The 19290-nt window shown below is 40.9% G+C and overlaps 1 protein-coding gene across 4 annotated transcripts in view; it reads right to left on the bottom strand.

Annotated features, from left to right (window-relative positions):
• Nucleotides 1-16131: 16131 nt before the first annotated feature.
• LHX8 (LIM homeobox 8) overlaps nucleotides 16132-19290 on the bottom strand; it is a 30601-nt gene continuing 27442 nt past the window's right edge. For all 4 annotated transcript variants that reach the window (XM_070467917.1, XM_070467918.1, XM_070467915.1 and 1 more), the window contains exon 9: nucleotides 16132-16853. In XM_070467917.1, coding sequence (XP_070324018.1) covers nucleotides 16777-16853 — 77 coding nt within the window. In that variant the 3' untranslated portion in view covers nucleotides 16132-16776. The remainder of the gene's footprint in view (nucleotides 16854-19290) is intronic.

Here is a 19290-nt window from a genome sequence, read left to right on the forward strand (position 1 = left end):
TGCTCAAACTCATGTCCCTTGAATCAGTGATGCCATCCAACCATCTCATCCTCTGTCATCACCTTCTCCTCCTGCCTTCAATCTTTCCCAGCATCATGGTCTTTTCCAATGAGTCAGTTCTTCGCATCAGGTGGCCAAAGTATTGGAGTTTCAACTTCAGCATCAGTCCTTCCAATGAACATCCAGGACAGATCTCCCTTAGGATGGACTGGGTGGATCTCCTTGCAGTCCAAGGGACTCTCAAGAGTCTTCTCCAACACCACAGTTCAAAAGCATTAATTCTTCACTGCTCAGCTTTCTTGCCTACTCAAGCAAGATAACAAGCTAGGCAGATTTACCCTGATCGGATGCATCCAGAACTACTGTAATGGTTAACCAGCAGCTTTTAATTCCAGTGAAAGTGAAAGAAAGCGTGTCACTCAGTTGTGTCAGACTTTGCGACCCCAGGGACTATAGCCCACCAGGCTCCTCAGTCCATGGAATTCTACAGGCAAGAATACTTGAGTGGGTAGCCATTCCCTTCTCCAGGGGATCTTCCCAACCCAGCAAATGAACCCAGGTTTCCTGCACTGCAGGCAGATTCTTTACCATCTGAGCTACAAGGGAATTCCAGTGAAAAATGCCTCTTTTTAGTTCAGCCATTTACTCACTGGAGGAATTTAGGTGAGTAACTGAAATTGTGTAGATCTCACTTTTCTCATCTGTTAAATACCAGTTAGTATTGTTTTGAGTCCTATATGTCAAGTGCCTGATGTGATGACCACAATCATTGTTGAGACTCAGAACGTCAGCTGTACGGCCTCTCAAAGCTGCCTTGGAAGATACTGTGCAATGCCCCGTGGTTACATCCTCTACTGTGTCATCAGTTTGAAGAGCTTTGCTCTGATGATGGCTGTGTCAAGAGGACACAATGTCCTCTCAAACCATTTCCTATACTCTCTAAGTGAAAAGTTTAAACATCTCGGAGTTTCCTTGGAGCTTTTACTGTGGGTACCGGTATCAAAAGCCCATCTGGGCAGCTGAACCTAAATATAAATGTGAGGAAACCTCATTACTGGATAGTCCTAGAAATGTCCTCCCCAATCTGAATATAGACCTGCCACAAGGCACTGGAAAGAAGCTTTATGATAATGGAAGAATGAACGAACATTATGTAATTCCGCTTGGAAGTTACAGTCACCTCTAGTCTAACTTCTAACATCTCTTAGTGCTCATTGGGAATTCTTCCCAGTATCACAATTTCCATATAAAGGATGGATCCTGTGATGGTTAATTTTATTCATCAGCTTTTCTAGGCTATGGTGCTGGTTGTTTGGTTCAATGTTGCCGTGAAAATATTTTTACATGTGATTATCATTTAATCAGTAGACTTTAAATAAAGCAGATAACCCTCCATAATGTGGTGGGCCTCATCTAACAAATTGAAGGCATTAAGAGCAAAAACTTAAATTTCCTGTAAAAGAAGAAATTCAGTCTCAGGACTGCAACACAGAAACCCTGCCTCAGTTTTTAGCCTGCCTGCCCTGCCCTGTAGATTTCAGACTCAAGTCTGCAATACCAACTCTTAAATTTCCAAACTGCTGGCTTCTGCTATAGATTTCAGACTTTCCTGCCTCCACAATCATGTATGCAAGTTTCTTAAAATAATTTTTGCTATGTATCTCTATATATCCTACTGGCTGTTTCTCTGAAGAACCCTGACAAAGATTCCATCTTGGTACTCCTTATAGTGTCACCAAGCACAGGGTTGAACTGAATTTTCTTAAATGGGTTGGTTATTCCTTGAACATGAACTATAGTATTAGTGGCCACAAGATTAAGCTCTATGTGGAAAATCACTGCTCTGAGCTTGACTTTCCCTGTCACTTACTACTGTACAAGGCTCACCTTTTGCGCTCAGCCCTACAACCTTCTTAGCAACTCAGCACATTTACCTAGGTCATTTCCTCTGACACTACCTGTGGTATCTAAGTGCATTGAACCCTTTGTGGTAGAAGTCTCAGCGGCTGCAGACCAACTGATGGGATCCATGAAATTCTGCCTGTTCACAATGGTTGCCAAGAGGGGACAGGTGACAAGTTATATGTGCAGGAAAATTAATGCCACAAGTGACAGATGTTGACAAGAAGTCTGCAAATCAACTGCATGTTCTCCCTCTTCATGATGGGATTCAGTGGTTCTGCATGGATGTCCAGACTCTCCAAAGAATCACATGTGACCAAGCAGACAGCTCTGAAGAAACGCTCACAGTAATGCACCACTTTGAATTTGCTTCCCCTCTGTCCTTGCCTATTCCTTCTTTCCCTACATTTGTGATTCCCCAGAATTGTATCCCACTCCCCGATAATGTTGACATATAAGTTTTGTTTCCTAAAGATCTGGGTGAAGACTGTGTGACTTTGGTGAATCACTTGACTCATCTAAGTTCCAACTCCCTTGTCTTTAATGTGGAAACAGGAAGAGTATTTTCTTCAGGACTGTTTTGATGATCGTGTAATATAATGCACAGATCTTGGGGATGCATTTGATAAATGACAACTATAGCACTATGTACAAACCTAGACAGCATATTAAAAGGCAGAGACATCAATTTGCCGACAAAGGTCCACATGGTCAAAGCTACGGTTTTTCTATCAGTAATGTATAGTTGTGAGAGTTGGACCACATAGAAAGCTGAGTGCTGAAGAATTGATGCTTTTGAACTGTGGTGTTGGAGAAGACTCTTGAGAGTTCCTTGGAATACAAGATTAAACCAATCCATCCTAAAGGAAATCAGTCCTGAATATTCATTGGAAGGACTGATGCTGCAGTTGAAACTCCAATACTTTGGCCACCTGATGCGAGGAGCCAACTCACTGGAAAAGACCCTGATGCTGGGAAAGATTGATGGCAGAAGGAGAAGGGGGTGACAGGATCAGATGGTTGGATGGCATCACTGACTCGATGGACACGAGTTTGAGCAAACTCTGGGAGATAATGTAGGCCAGGGAAGCCTGGTGTGTTGCAATCCAAGGGTTGCAGAGTAGGACACGGCTGAAAAACAACAACATAGCTCTTGCTGCCTCATGCAGCATACGTGCAGGAGCAGCACGTCTGGGAGGGCTGTAGCTTTCCAGTGCCACCTGCGACTGAGGGGCCCATCTGTCTAATTCCGGAGCTTATTACTAGGAAGCCTGTTGCTGTGGCAAACATAAGCCAAATTCTCCAATGAGAGTAGAGCAGAATACCCCTTCCCTGAGGGCAGCTGGCTCCCAAGGGAAAACCATTCCCAGCACTTCTCCCAACCTCATTCGTCTAGTGTCTTGATTTCTGTAGTGGGGGAGTAAACACTGGGGCAACTGGACAGAAGAGTGTAGAAAAGTTCCTTCACATGCAAACCAGGAATGATTTTCTCAGGGGGTTGTATCAGGAATGGTGAAGACATTCTATCTGCTACCAAGCAGTGAAGCGCTTTCTCAAGTCCTACTTTGAATATGGAGTTGGTGGTGGTAAAGCTGGGGGGATTTCTTTAGATGAAATGTCTTTTATTCTGAGACACGAAACAGGGTAGATTTTGAGGCTGATTTTTTATGGCTGGAGTGCAGAGTTAGGGGCAGGAGCTGGCTCTAGGCTCCAAGCCCTTGCAGGTAGTCCTGGGAAAAATGGATTTGGGTTGTATGTGTGTGTGAGTGAGAGAGAAACAGAGGGAGAGGGGGAAGAGAGAAAATGCATAAAATAGAGAAGCCACAGAACAAAGCATATGAAATGATTGAGAACCTGCGTTTATTGGGACAAGGCGAGTCTACAATGTACCCAGAGTGGGGCATCAGAAGAGGCATCTTCCCCTCTATACCACGAGAAGCCCAGCTGCACCAGGGACAGAAGTGCAGGGCCTGATGCTACTGCCCTTCTTCAGTGTCCAGGGGTCGTGCTAGGCTCCAAGATTGCCAGGCTGGGGGTAGGGGTTCATGACCAAACCACTAGACCATCAGTGTTTCTGTGGTGTCAAATGGCACCACAGCCAAAACAATGGGAGTTTTCAACCAAACAAAAAGTGTTCTCTCTCCAGAGCCATACTAATAGAAAACTCCTTAGGCTGAGGAAATATAACTGAGATTCTAGAAGCTACCATGATAGGAAGAAGGACACACCTGTTGTAGTTAGGATGAGGTCTTAGAGTTATTTGAGTAGAATAGTTAAAAGATCAGATCCTTTTTTTGAATTCCCTGAATTGGTAAGTTAAGATGGCTTCTTCTTTACACCTCAGTATTTTAGAGACAGGATAACATAATGATTAAGAATATATATTCTGAGGCTAAATTGCCTGGATTTAAATCCTGGTTCTATCACTTATAAGCACTGTGAGTGAGGCTCCAGTCTCCTCAAAGGTGAAATCAGGATGGTCATAACTAACTCATGAGATGCAGGGAGGATTGGAGAAAGTTCCCACCTATGGGGTCTGGCACCTAATAAATGTTCACTAAATATCAGGTAGCAACTTTTTTTTTTTTTTTTGTGCCTCATGGCATGTGGGATCTTAGTTCCTGACCAGGAACTGAATCCATACCCCTTGCAATGGGAACACAGAGTCTTAACCACTGGACTGGTGGGGAATTCTCTGTCAGGTAGTAATATTGTCTTGGTTTTTTTCCTGAGCGACCTTGCTTTCCCCAGGGGAAATGGAAGCTCCCAAAAGGCTCCCAGAAAAGAGTGAGCAAGCTCACAGTCAACTCTTAATGATGGAGCTCCTTGTTCAAAAGAAAGAGACTGAGCTAAAAAGAAACAGAATGCCAGAATTCAAGGTTTGCTATTAGGGTTTCCAGTTGAGGGCTATTTTGAGGTAGAAAAGACGGTGTCATGAAGACCTGGGAGCACCTCAGTGATCCCACAGAACCTCATTTGTAAGCACACCATTTAGCAGAACCTGGATGCTTCTCTGAGAATCATGTGGGAGCCCCAAACTAGATAATTTTTGTTTCCATCTCTAAGGAGAAGCTGGAAAGGAGAGGAATTTGGATTCAGAGCAAAATGAGGGTATTCAATGACATGATCTCTAAAGACTGTTCCAGCATTCTGTAGGCACGGCGTCTGCAAGCATGACAAAAAATAGTTAGATTAAAAAATATTCAAGGCAGGGAATTCAGGCAGATGCTCAGGAAATTATGTTCCCACCAAATTCCTGCTGAGCCTCAGAATACCTCAGTAAGGGAAATGATGGGACTTTCATACACGGAGTTACAGGGGGAAAAAATGAAGCACATAAAGTTGGGGGAAAAACTTACACTAGCAGAGACAGGCTTTTTTATCTAGCCAGTCACTCCTCATTTCACCATGGCTAAAAGTTAAGTTCTGTCAAGGAAGCCTTAAAAGAATTTGGATGGACAAGTTCAACAGTAGCTACAATCAAATTATCTCCTATTCTGTTTTGAAATCTCCCATTTGAGCAATAGCTTAGGCCCAGAATTACAAAATAATTCATGAAATATTGGGATAGCCAAAAAATTCATTTGGGTTTTTTCCATAAGCTGTTTCAGACAAACCCGAACAAACTTTTTGGCCAATCACATGCGACTGTCAGAAGATCTTAGGACTAATGTAATGGTTCCTTGTGTCTCTAAAAAGCAGACCACGACAAATAGTTGTGATATGCAGTATAGTTTGTGCACTGTAAGGTAATGAAATTAGACTGCAAAACTCCATTTGATGGATAGGGATATTAAAAAGGAATTAAAGTACTGCTGCAAGAGAGGAATTCTTGTGCTCCAGAAGATGAAAGATAGGGAAGCTTTGGCAAGTCCAGGGATGAGACAAGCAGCTGCTGAACAAATCTCTTTGCTATTATTCTACCAGAGCATCCCTAAAGTTTCTAGTCCAGGATCTTCTGCCCTACACAAATACCAATCATTCTGCCAAGATGTTGGCTCGATATCCAATGCAGGAGCTGAAGCCACTCTATTAGGCCCATCAGCAAAGCTTCAGCCTTACCAGGCTCATTCACTCTTAGCCATTCAGCCCCTAATGGCTTTGTCACCCTGCTTATCATTCTTTCTCTGGAGAAAAGAAGAGAAAGGAAGAGAAGTCTTAGAAGGCATCAACTGAAATCTGAGACAAGACAGCACTCTTTCCCTAGTGCTGTCTTTCTGTGTGCGTGCTAAGTTGCTTCAGCAGTGTCCGACTCTTGCAACCCTGTGGACCTTGGCCACCAGGCTCCTCTGTTCATGGGATTCTCCAGGCAAGTATGCTAGAGTGGGTTGCCATGCCCTCCTCCAGGGGATCTTCCTGACCCAGGGATCGAAGCCAGGTCTCTTACGTCTCCTGCATTGCAGGCAGATTTTTTACCACCTGAGCCACCTAGGAAGCCTTTCTACTTACACCAAACTTCACCATCTTAAAAGCACAGCACAATTCAAAGAAGTCAAAGTAAACCACTCATGTTATGATTCCATCTTGGGCAATCTTTTCTTGAGGCACAGAGAACATGCTTGTTAACACTGACTCACTTTATCTCCAGTTGTCAGCCTCTCTGGGAAAGAGATTCTCATGTGACAGTGACCTCCAACAACATCAAGTATACTGGTTCCTTACCATTTTGGAAGAAGTGGTTATACCACTGACTTATAGTCAGCACACCAGATAGAGGAAATATACCATGTACCCCACCTCCCCCCAAAAAAATCCAGGCCCTGCCTCTTGGTCACTTAGTAACTCGGATTTCCCACCTGAAAATTACAAAACTAGGCACAAGCCAGTGTCTCTGTGACTCGCCAAAATGTCTGAATATTTGAAAATATGCGGATGTGGGGTACCAAGTGCATTCAACCAGAGGACTGACTCACATTCTGGCAACTAGGGAATGCCAAATAGCATCTTGGTCAAAGATTTCATGGAACTCTAAAAAGTCAGCAAGAGGAATTTTTGGTGTAAACAAAGCAGACCCAATTGGTTATAATTTTTTGAGCCCCCAGAGCTGATTTCGCTGTGTGCCTTGGTTGGTTTGCTCCCAGGACACCTGCCTCACTTTCTCAACCTTTACTGTAACACATGTGGTGAAGAAAAAAATTCTAAAAACTGGGTTCAAATACCAGCCTCCTAGGAAAGTTTTTTGGCCACCTCAACTGCATCATCGATAAAGCAGGAATGAGAATACTCTACCCTATACTGTTGTTGCGAGGACTAAACATAATGTTCTTTAAGCTGCCCCTCACAGCAGAGTCTCCATAAATAAACAGTAGCTAAATAAGGGCTACTGTAAATTAATACCCGCAGAGGCAGAAGCACTCATCAGGAAACTGCTGCTTAAAGTCTCTCTTGCTGACCCAGGGTCTCTCAAAAGTGTGATCTCTGACCATGTGTTGCAGACTCCCTCAAGATGCAAATAAAAGAGATTTCTGGTCCTGATCCCAGATGTGGCTAATCAGAATCCCTAGGAATGGTCATTTCTGATACCTCCGTAGTCTTCAGATGACTGTCTAGTATGATAAAATTTGAGAACCACTGAATTAGTGCACTAGTTAAAGCAGATGATTTCTTTTAGTCATGGATTTGTAAAGAACTCGATGACTTATAAGTTTCAATGATTTTAAAGCACTCTCTGCACTCCTGAGGGCCTTTCTAATCTCTGAAAGATTAGATAATATGGTTAATTGGGGGAACTTAAAAACTAGTCAAGGTAGTTTGGAGGGAAGCTTTTTATTTTCTTCTTGACTTACTCGTTAACTGAATAATTCTGGGCTATTATTTAGGCCCAATAGGCAGCATTTACCCAATGCCCTGGGCTATTAAACACAATTTTATACTATTTGCTCATTTAGCTTGCTTAGTAAAAATCCTAATTATGTAGAAGATGCCTGGTCTAAAATCCACTTGCTCTGAGACTCAATAGTACAAAAGGACTAGGATCACTGAAGTCTTGAACTTACAGTTGCACAGAGAAAAATTATACCATGGGCTGGTATGCATCCATGTTAGCGTGAAGGTGAGAGTCTGAATAGCAAATACCAGCCCCTTTTGGCCATGGATAGGGTGGCCCTGGAGCATCTGCTGAAGAAGCAAAAGCAGAGCTGTGAGGCTACCAGTGTTCCTCTAGCAGTGACCAGGGAAGCACCACAAACCCTGAAAAGTGAGCCAACTTCACTGGCAAAGACCAGAGCTGCCCCCCAGCATGAGCGGAGCCTTTATTCAATGGGCCCCACAGCTAAGTGGTGATGTGGAGACCTTGGAGAAGAGCCACAAAAAGCAATCAGGGTCAGTCTGGCTTCAGAGGAATGCATTCTCTGAGGGTTTGGTGACAGTCCTGGGCTGGGAGGGAAGACGTGCAGGAGATGAACAGTGCATTTAGATGGCGAAGTGAGAGGAGTGTAAATATTTCTGCTACTAAGATCAAAAGGAATTGATCAAAGGACCAGTTCTTCTTATTAAGAAAATTAGGGTGGACTTCTGCAAAAATTGGGCTTAAAACTGAAGATCTGGTGGTGGGGAAGAGGGTTATCGTTTTAGGGTGTTAGGGGAAACCTACTGCACCCTCTCTCCTTCACCTCCACCCTGCCTCACCCCTCACTCCAGGAGCCACCACCCATTCTTGATCTAGGGCCAACGATATGCCAGACATGTGGCTAACTGCTTTATATTTCCTATCTCATTTAATCTTCACAGTAAAGCTGCAGGGAGTCGGGTGGTGTTCTCATCTATAGAAGAGAAAACAGGATCCATGAGATTAAGCAACTTTCTCAGAGTCATACAGTCAGAAAGTGGCAGACCTGATATATATTGTTACAAAACTCTTAAGCACAATTTTAGCACATCTACTTGCTCACAGCCCAGGAGGCCAGTATGGCTGGAAGTGAGCGAGCAAGTGGGGCAAGGATTGGAAATAAGGTTAAAAAGTGATGGGGTGGGGATGGGCACCTGATAAGTATCCTCCAAGGCTCTGGATATCCATGGAGGATATTGGATTTTCTTCTGAATATGAAAGGAAGCCACTGGAGGGTTTTGAGCAGAGAAGCACTAATCTGGGTCTTAAATAGATCTGTATGTTAGGGGGGAAAGGGCAAAAACCTGGAAAATAGTTGTGTATGTATTTTAACAGTCCAGATGTGAGATGGTGGCTTGCACTAGATGTGAGTGGTGAGGACGTAGGAAAATGAGTGGATTCTAGAGACAGTTCAAGGGTAAAAGTATGTGATGAATTGGTAGGTGATATCCCCAAGGTCACATATAGGTAGTAAGGCTGCACTAGGCTGGGGTTGGAACAAGGCTCTGACACCAAACCCAGCAATCTCTCTCCAACTACAGGGAGCCATGCCACTCATTCCTGAGAAAGGGATATCCTGAACCTGAGGGTTAAAATACGGTTTCTAGCATGTAAAACTCATGACTGAGTTGTGCATGCGTTTTGTCTCCTGTGTGTATCCTGCATGTCCATAGCTCTTCACTCCACATACGAAACAAGAGTAGAGTTGACAGCAGATTATCCAGAACACAGATTAAAAAACAATTCCGAACCCTCGGTCCAAATGTTTTAACCTACTATGAAGACTACTAGAGCAAGGTCAGCTGAAGCTTAGTATAGCTACTAAGGGCATGAAAGAGAAAAAGTGTGAAAATCGCCAAGTCATGTCTGACTCTGTGACTGTAGCCTGCCAGGCTCCTATGTCCATGGAATTCTCCAGGCAAGAATACTGGAGTGGTTTGCCATTCCCTTCTCCAGGGGATCTTCCCGACCCAGGGATCTTACCCAAATCTCCTGCATTGCAGGTAGATTCTTTACCATCTGAGCCTCCAGGGAAGCCCAGTAAGGGCATGGTGAAAGGTAAATTTTATGCTTTAAGCTGTAGTAGGTACAGGAAGGGAGGAGCCACTTAACAGAAATGAAGTGCCTCTGGCCACATTTACACAGCAAAAGCCAAGTGGAAGACAGCAATTACTCCGTAGCTACAGGCTGGGGAGTCAATCTGGGTAACTCTGATAAAAACATGTGCTTTGGATGATTTCTCCTGCCTGAATTACCTGGTAATGGCCCAACTATCTGCTTTACTTAGTTGAAGAGAACAAGAAACAGGTACATCTGAGTCAGGGGCCTTCCCTGGGCCATGGTGCAGCCCAGGCTGAGGAGCCAGCAGGGGAAGTCTGTCCCTAGAATTCCTGCCTCAACCTGGCAGAGGTAGTGAATCCTTGATAAAGAGCTTGCTCTGTCAGTGCTCTTTGCTAGGTTCTAGAGATCTTAAGATGTCATTACTCTGATGTTTCTCAAAGTCTAGTCTTGAGACAAACTTGAGAAAGAATATCTAAAATAAAATATGTGAAGTTTAGAGACACTTTGAGGAAATGATGCGAACAGAGAGGGGGCAACTGACCCACACTGGGAGGGGGTGTGGGACAGACAGGGAAGGCTTCCTGGAGGAGAGGATGCCTGGGATGGGTCCTGCAAGATGAACAGTGAGTAGCAAGTAAAAGAGAAAGAGAGAAGGGAGAGGGAAGGCTAATGTGAAGGCTGGTGGCATTTTTCTTCTCTAATGATAAAGAGTTTATCCCCAAAAGAATATATAATAGATCCTATTCCGGATTTGGGCTTCCCTGCTGACTCAGACGGCAAAGAATCTGCCTACAATGCAGGAGACACCAGCTTGATTCCCTGGGTTGGGAAGATCCCCTGAAGAAGGGAGTGGCTACCCACTCCAGTATACTTGCCTGGAGAATTCCATGGACAGAGGAGCCTGGTGGGCTACAGTTTATGGGGTTGTAAAGAGTCAGATATGACTGAGCGACTAACACTTCACTTCACTTTTCTATTCAGGCTTTACTATGCACCAGACACCTTGCTAAGCACTTCCTGGCATTGTCTTATTGACTCTTTATAATAACCATTTGCGAATAGCACTATTAATATTCTGTTTTATGAACAAGGCACAGAACAGTTTAATAATTTGCCCACAGTCATACCAGTAGGATGTGGCAAAACCAGGATTTCAAGCTATACGACTTCAAAGTCTTTGCAATGCTTTCCTCTGTCCTGATTTTGTCTGTTAATATGGTTTCTGTAGTTCTGGGTGAGGCATGCAGTTTCCACACAAGCCCATGAGATCAGAATAAACTCCTGTTTCATTGAGGCCAGAAGTCTGCTCTCAGGGAAGAACTCTAGCAGGCAAGTGACACAGAGGGGTAGCAACTTTGCCTCTGATCTGCTGTTCCTGAGCTGGTTCGGCTCCACCTCAACTCTGCCCTCTTTGCTGCCTGGCACCTTGTCCCCCTGCCCTATGTGAGCTCAGGATGCTGCTCAGAACCTATGAAGTCCCTGCAGACTGGGGCAGCCTTCACTTAGTTTCACCACAGTCTCTCTCCTTCCATCCTACTGAGAACAAGGGTGGGATCTATGTCTTTGTGAGAATTTTCCTGGTTCTTCTCTCACCTTCCTTCCATTACTGATCTCCTCCAAGTGCCATGCTCAACTTAGAGGAGTCTGTGAAGCCATCTTTGCCCATCAAGGCTCCTGACACTGTTTTGATCATTGTCATAAAAAGCGCCAGACCATGTTCTGAAAGATAAATAATGAACTAAGAATTGTACGTGGTCTCGCTTGGAGGAGTTTCAACCAAAGATGAAATTCTGTGGGTCAGAACTATGCTGGCAATGTAGCAGACTTCTTCCAGTGCATTGCAAAGAAATGAGCTAATAACTAGTAGTGGTTCTCTAGAGACTTTACCCTCGTTTCAGGAAATAAATATTTTGAAATTGAATTTGTAGCCATGATTTCCATTTTCAAGTATAGCATCAAAATTCCTTTAGGTTTAAAAAATATTTTTTCAAATATTTATATCACCTCTGCAAGATAAACTATACAGAGATTTTACCTACCCAAATTAAAGAAGATGACACCTCTATTTGCCTGAGAAGCTTTCTAAGATGAAGAAGGGAGTTCCTATGGACAGCAAATAGATGGTTTGTGATAAGAGAAAAACTACTTGAGAATATGGAGTTCATTACCAGTATAGATGCTCCAACCTCTGACTTTATTTAAGGAAATGGATGGAGCACTGTCCTCCTGGGGCTGCTTAGGCTTGGGCAATGCTTGCCAGACTTCTGATGTTTTAACAGCCCAGCATCAGTCTCCCAGATCCCCTGCCATCAGCCCCACCCTGCTAAATTAATAGATCATGTTTTTACCATGTTTTTCTATTTATCATATCATGCTAAGTCTCATACAAAAATCTTCCTTTGACTGTTGAGGAAACTGGTAACCAGGGAGGCTAAAGTCCTTGTTCTGCAGTTCACTGGTGTCAGAAACTGCTAAAACCAGGTGTCCCACATTTTATACTGTGTGTGCGCGTGTGCATGCACTTAGTCGTGTCCGACACTTTGTGGCCCTGTGGACTGCAGGCCACCAGGCTCCTCTGTCCATGGAATTTTCCAAGCAAGAATACTGGAGTGGGTTGTCATCTCCTACTTCAGGGTATCTTCCCAACCCGGGGATTGAACCTGCATCGCCTACACTGGCAGGTGGGCTCTTTACTGCTAGCGCCACCTGGGAAGTCCGACATCTATACTAAGTGGTGTAAAAAGAATATAAGATGCAAAAGGCATTTAAAGGATATTTGATGAAGGAAGAATATTTTGAGAATTTAAGAAGAGTTCTTTTAGAAGTTGAAGTTATTTTAGGATGCTCAAGCATGAGTATCATGCCCGTTATTTTCCTACAAACCTCAATCAACTGAGCATTTACCACATTACACTGTGAATGCAATGGGAAAGCAAGTCCCTCCCAGGACTCGCTCTCACTTCTTAGCATCCTCTCTCCTTTTGCCCTGTGGTCTCTCTCTCTTACACACACACACACACACACCACCCACCCCTGAACTCTGCTCTCAGCCCCCACCAAGTACAGAACTTGGTAGATTCTCAGCAAATATTGCTGATACAACTAGAGAGGAGGGTGTTTCCTGCAGGCATCTTTACATCCTCTGAAAGTCTGTCTTCCTTGAATTTGTTTATGAAGCTCAAGCAAATGAGAGTCACTTACAAACTTATTCTGAGATCTCCACAGAGTTATAGAAATAATCTGATGCTCTGGAGAACTCTTGCATATTAAAAACCAAAGGCCTAATTATGTTAATCAAAGTTTCTTAAATTTTAGTTTCCCTGTCTGTTGAATAGGGTACATGATGCTGTACAGAAAAGCATTTGAAAAGCATGAAGGGCTTTGCAAAAAATAAAAATAAAATAAAATAATAAAATCATCAGTGAATCTAGTAAAATGTTATAAAGACTTCCAAGTGCTTCAGTAAAATGTTTGATATCAATAAATGATACCTCAGCTGAACAAATCCTATGGGATGCTCACTTAGCCATGGATGCAGAACAATTGAAGGAAGAAAGGTCACAAAAATGGTTGCTTGTGTTTACCTTTACTCCTTTTACAAGAAAATAGGTCTCCAAAATGTAAATTAGAATCTCTTATCAAGTAATAAATAAGGCTTTAAAATTATCTTTTTGACTCTCTTGGAAAAATAATTGGTATTAACTCCACTAGTAGGCAAGATAGACAAGTGCTCTGGAAAACATCTCAAACACTGCTAGTGGAGATGTAAATTAGTGCAGCATTCTGGGAACAATTGATGAATTTCAGGAGTCTTAAAACTATTCCTGCACATCTGGTGCTGGGGCTGGTGCTCAGCTACTTAATCACATCCGGTTGACCTCTGAGACCCCACGGACTGTAGCCCCCAGGCTCCTCTGTCCATGGCAAGAATACTGGAGTGGGTTGCCATTGCCTTCTCCAGGGGATCTTCCTGACCCAGGGATCAAACCTGCATCTCCTTCATTGGCAGACGGATTCTTTGCCTCTTGCCAAGCTCAAGCAATATGGTGGGCTGTGTATCAATTATAATGATGTTGTAGATGAGTATGGTACTTTGAAATATGATTATCATATTAAAAGGGAAAAACAGGCTATAAGATAGTTTTCACTGTGCAATTGAATCCAAGCAGATAAGTATTAGACAGTATCCAGTGTATTTCTTTTGAATTCAGATCCATTCCTTCTCTAAAAATTTGGTTGTATTTCAAAAGAGCGAAATGAAATACCACTAATTTTAGTTCCTTTATCTCCTGGAATGGAGACCATTGAGAAATTTTCCTGGGCCAATATACTTTTGGTATTTAGTGTACTGCAATCCAAATGACCTCTAAATAACAGAATCATTTCTTTCATAACAGGTAAAGTCCTTCAAGCCATAACACAGTCCTAAGATCTCGTTTAGTCTCATAATGCTACTGGAGTAATTACATACATAATTTCCCAACTCAAGAAATACTACAGCTATAAGATTTCAAATGCTTATAACAATTTTAAAAGCATGAACTGTAATCCTAACAATATTTATTATGAGATACTCAAAACACATGTACTTACAACTTAAAGTAATGTGGAATTTTAAGACTGATATTTGCATAATGTGTAAATACTGTTAAAGCTATACTGTCTTACAACCACTTAAAGGAGTATTGACTTAGTGTGACTTCAATTTTAATGTCTGAATTGGTGATTCAATTGATTTGCAGAGCAAAAAAGTTATTTTTACCCTCTTACAGCTCATGAATCTCTGAATACTGAAGAGATAACCTATTTGTTACCCAGGTTTTTATTAGTCCAACAATAAAAAGTCTTCCTCCAAACCTCACAAAAGTCATTTGATCACCCTCTAATTTCAAGCAAATAGATATTGTGCCTACATGCTCACACTGAGTATTACTAACATGGAGATACTTCAATTCTTCCCTAAAGTTATTAAAGTAGCATCTCTGACTTCCATTAACAGAAATGAAAACATAGTCATAATGTTGGTATCACATGCAAAAAATGTTTTAGTACTTTCATATCTATCCCATTTTTATTGTTAGCAACTTCATATGCTGGATCTATAAGTCTCATTATTTTGACAACTTTGAACTTCTCTGTTATGGAAATTTTACTTCAACTTTGGGCATTCATCTTTGGAACTAAAAATGGTAGTGATGTGGTTCATAAAATTTCTCTGAGCATTGTGAGCACAGAAAAAAAAGACAAGAGAGAGAGAAGGAACACTCACAATCAAGCACCTTCCAAGCTAAATGGTGCCAATTACATGCAGCTGGGAAATGGAAGAAGCCGCTACAGCACAGAGGTTGGCTAGACTACAAGAGCTTTCTTCCACATGTGGTAAAGGAAAGCTGACCTCGCCACGTGGTGCCTGGGACAGGTAGAAAAGAACCCAGGAGATTAGCATCGACTTCACAAGATCAGATACGGTGACTACCGGCTATGTTCTTTGTTTTTGGCCAAAAGGATTGTAACTGGAGTAGCAAGTTTAAAAAAACAAAACACTTTCTTCCCCCCTTTCTCCCATAGTGAAACTTAGGTTTGTTGCTTCTGGTTTGAGGCAGATAGTAAGTTACCGACATCCATGTGATTGCTTTCTGGTTGCATTTATGATTACTAGAATAGAATTACAAATACTCCACTATTACTTCCAGTCCTCAGCCAGATGTGAACCCGCCAAGTTAAACAAAGACTTCAACTTAAGATTTCTTTCTCACTACTTTTTTTTTTCCTGATTGGTACAGAAAAGACAAGAAGCAAGTACTGATTAAATTCTTTAAATCCAAAAATTAGTGAGGGTGGCACTACTTACTTTTGTAATTCCGAGACAAGTGTCCACTGCTACATAGGATAAAGTCCTGAGGTTTAGATTTCAGCTCTCAATCACAATCCCTAAAGAGGGTTCACTAGGAAGAAAAAGTAAAGAGTCTCTGCTCTAGAAGCATTGATCACAAACTCCAAATATTTCTTGTCCTCCTTTTTCAACTCTTAAGAAACACATTCTAACAGCCCACATTTCATTTCTGGCTTGGGACACCCCCAAAAGGTCATTTTGAAAAGCACTCTGCCTTCTCTTTCACATTAATTTTATTAACTAGTTCAAAAGAGACAATTTGCCAAATGAGATATTTTTATGTGTTCTTTTCTTGAGTAAGAGCAGTCATCTACAAATAAGTTTTCTATTAAAATGTACTCACAACAAAGCTCAAAACAAAATGACTTTTAAAATTAAAAGTTGTTATTATATGTGTAAGAGGCTAAAGTCAACTTACTGCTGAAAATACACACACAAAAAGGATAAATTGGTTGAAACTTTCACAAGAATGAAAAATGTTTAATAAACTTAGAATGGTGGGCTTATTAAACTATAGTGTTATTTACAGCCATAGTTCATCAACCACAAACACAATAATGTGTTTGCATGGCATGCTACAACAGAAGCTTTATTCAGTTCATTCAGAAAACATTGGCAAAATAAATTTCAATTGCAAATTCACAGATACAAGCTTCAAAGTATAAAGTTGTATATAACAAAAAATACAGGTAATATTTATAACAATAACTTACAGATACAAACTAATGATAAACTACAATTTCACAAAGGATTGTAAACATTTTGCACACTTGTCAGTCCTTTCTTTTAGGCAAAGTGCTCTTTTGATGACAAATAAATTAACAGATACACACTCGAGTGAACTATTTTCATACAATACAAAAAAAAGCTTTGATTTGTTTTCTTCTTGTAAACATAAGTTTTACAAAAAATGAAGAAATCAATAAAAGTGTCTTGCAGGCCAACTAGAGATACATACCTGGGCAGCAAAGTGATGTTGGAAATGCTTTGGGTGTTAAATAAAAAATTAACATTAATATATTTTCAATGGTATTTTATACATAACAAATGACAAGTTTATATCCTTAATCATTTCTATCCCTGAAAAAAGGAATTAAGTATGACTTATTGGCAGTTGTGTCATTGAATGGGGTAACAAGGGCTGGAGTCCAAGAGTTGTTGGTGAATGAGCTACAAAATAGAAAGAAATTTGTGGATCAGTTTTGTATGGTAAATAAAACTGACTTAAAAACAAACAAAAAACAATCCAAGGCAAAGTCCTCTCACTACTGATTATAGTGGGCACCAAGCTATACTCATTCCACTGACTTCAGCAGAGCATTAACTTATTCAGCATAGTGAGTATAGTATTATGAGAATCCAGGAATGGTTTACTCCAAAATCTTTATTTTGGGCCTCAAGCTTTTGCCACTTTAAAGTCCTCCATCCATACCCCATTCACTGCACTTTACCCTGCAGCCAGAAACACCACCTTCGTCTATAAAAATTTTGCTAAATTTTATACGAAGTTTCCTCTATAGGGTGACTCCTGCCCCAAATTCCCATTTATGAATGTTTAACTGCCTCTTTCCTAAACATACATGAAAACACATTTGACTCAGGCAATATGACAGTCATTCATGTGAACACACACAAGTTTAATCCTAGTGTAGGGAAATGGCCACATGATACAGGCTCTGCTTTTCACTTTAGCCAAACCTTAAAATGAACTTTTCACTCTCAGCAAAGACTATGCTGCTTCAAACCAAACGTCCTTCTAAGAGCAACTAAGAAGGCTGGACAAAATTTTTAAAAAGCTGTTTGAAGGTATCTGAAAGATACCAAGGCAGTGAGAGTTCTCAAAGTCAAGCCCCAGAGAAGGAAGGAAATAAAATGAGGCTACTTATCCTTCACAAGTGTAATAACAATTTCAAAAGAAAATGAGGGTCTAGGAGGCTGAGAAGTTTAGCAGGGTCAGGAGTTAGACTTTGGGCCATTGGGGAACAAATATGAAGGACCAGGTACCACCAAAGAGAAGCCCTCATTAAAGACAACAGACGCAAAACAAAACACAAGCTTTGGGGGGTATCCCAAAAGACTACTGCCAAGAAGTGGTGACCCAGAAACATGCCAGCCTTTGTGAGAACTGATGTCTGATTGGATTAAGTCGCTCTTCCCCTGACCTAACTTCCTGCCAATGGCAAAACTAAATTCTCTCTGGTGGAAAATATCCCATCCAGAGCTTCAAATTATTTCCAGTTTTTCATACCTCACATCTGAAGTGCAATAAAAAAGCAAATACGGCATGACTTGACCAAAAACAAAGAGGAAAAAACAACAGAATAGACTGGCAAAATATCCTGATATTGGAGTTGTCAAGTATGAACTTTAAAATAACTATAATTAGTGTAACAATTTTATTAAGGAATAAAGTGATAAGATAGATAATTCTGGTATAGAAATAAAAACTATATAAAAGAATGAAATGGAAATTCTAAAAACTGAAAACAATAACTGAAATTAAGACCTCAGCAAGTGAGTTTTACAGCATATACAGAGAGAGAATTAGTGAACTGGAATACAGGTCAGAAGAAAATATCTAGTCCAGAACATGGAAGATCAAAAGGCTAGAAAATATGGACTTCAATAATAACAGAAATAATATTTGAAGATACAGAAAGTTTGTATAAGCAAATACATCAAACTTTCATATGCAAGAAGCATATCTAGGCACATTCTATAAAACTTAAAACCAAGCACAAAGAGAAAAGCTGGGGGAAAAGGACATTCATTTTTGAAGGAGGAAGAATGAGACCAACAGCTGACTTCAACAATAAGAGGTATCAAGTCAATTAACTATATTCTAAATAACAGAGACAATGGACGAAAACTATTTTATTCATATTGTCAATGTGCTGAAAGAAAATAGCTGTGGAAATCAACCTAGATTTCCACATATAAAGGAAAAGCCATTTACAATTAACTACATCAAAACAAAAACCTATAAAAAAAAAACCTAACAAAAGATGTGCAAGATTCCTAAACAGAAAACTCCAGAATATAAGAGAGCATTTGAAGGTGATCTAAACAAACAGAAAGACAGACTAGGATCATGGTTTGGAAGACAATATTATTAAGATGGTGGTTTCCTACAAACTGATTTAATAGATTACGTCAAAATCTCAATTGTTTTCTCTTTTCTTGGTGGAGAAAATATGGGAACATAAAGGGTCAAGAATAGGCAATACAAACTTAAACAATAAAACAGGATAACATGTATTACTGGACATCAAGAATTATATATCCAGCATTAGTAAAATAATTAGGTATTGATACAGAAATAGACCAATAAAACAGAATAGTATGTGCTAAGTCCCTTCAGTCACACCCAACTCTTTGTGACCCCATGGACAGTAGCGCTCTAGGCTCTCCTAAGGGTACAGAAACTGACATATAAATTATACGGATACTTGATTTATGACAAATGTAGCACAGAAAATCAGCTGGGAAATTGGCACTTTCATAAACATAACAAAGACTTTGTCCTTATTTTACACTACATAGAAACTTCAATTCTAGATGGACTATAAATCTAAATGTCAAGGTAAAACATGGTTAGTGAAGTTTG

This window comes from Odocoileus virginianus, chromosome 5, assembly GCF_023699985.2.
Source record: "Odocoileus virginianus isolate 20LAN1187 ecotype Illinois chromosome 5, Ovbor_1.2, whole genome shotgun sequence".
Taxonomy (NCBI): Eukaryota; Metazoa; Chordata; class Mammalia; order Artiodactyla; family Cervidae; genus Odocoileus; species Odocoileus virginianus.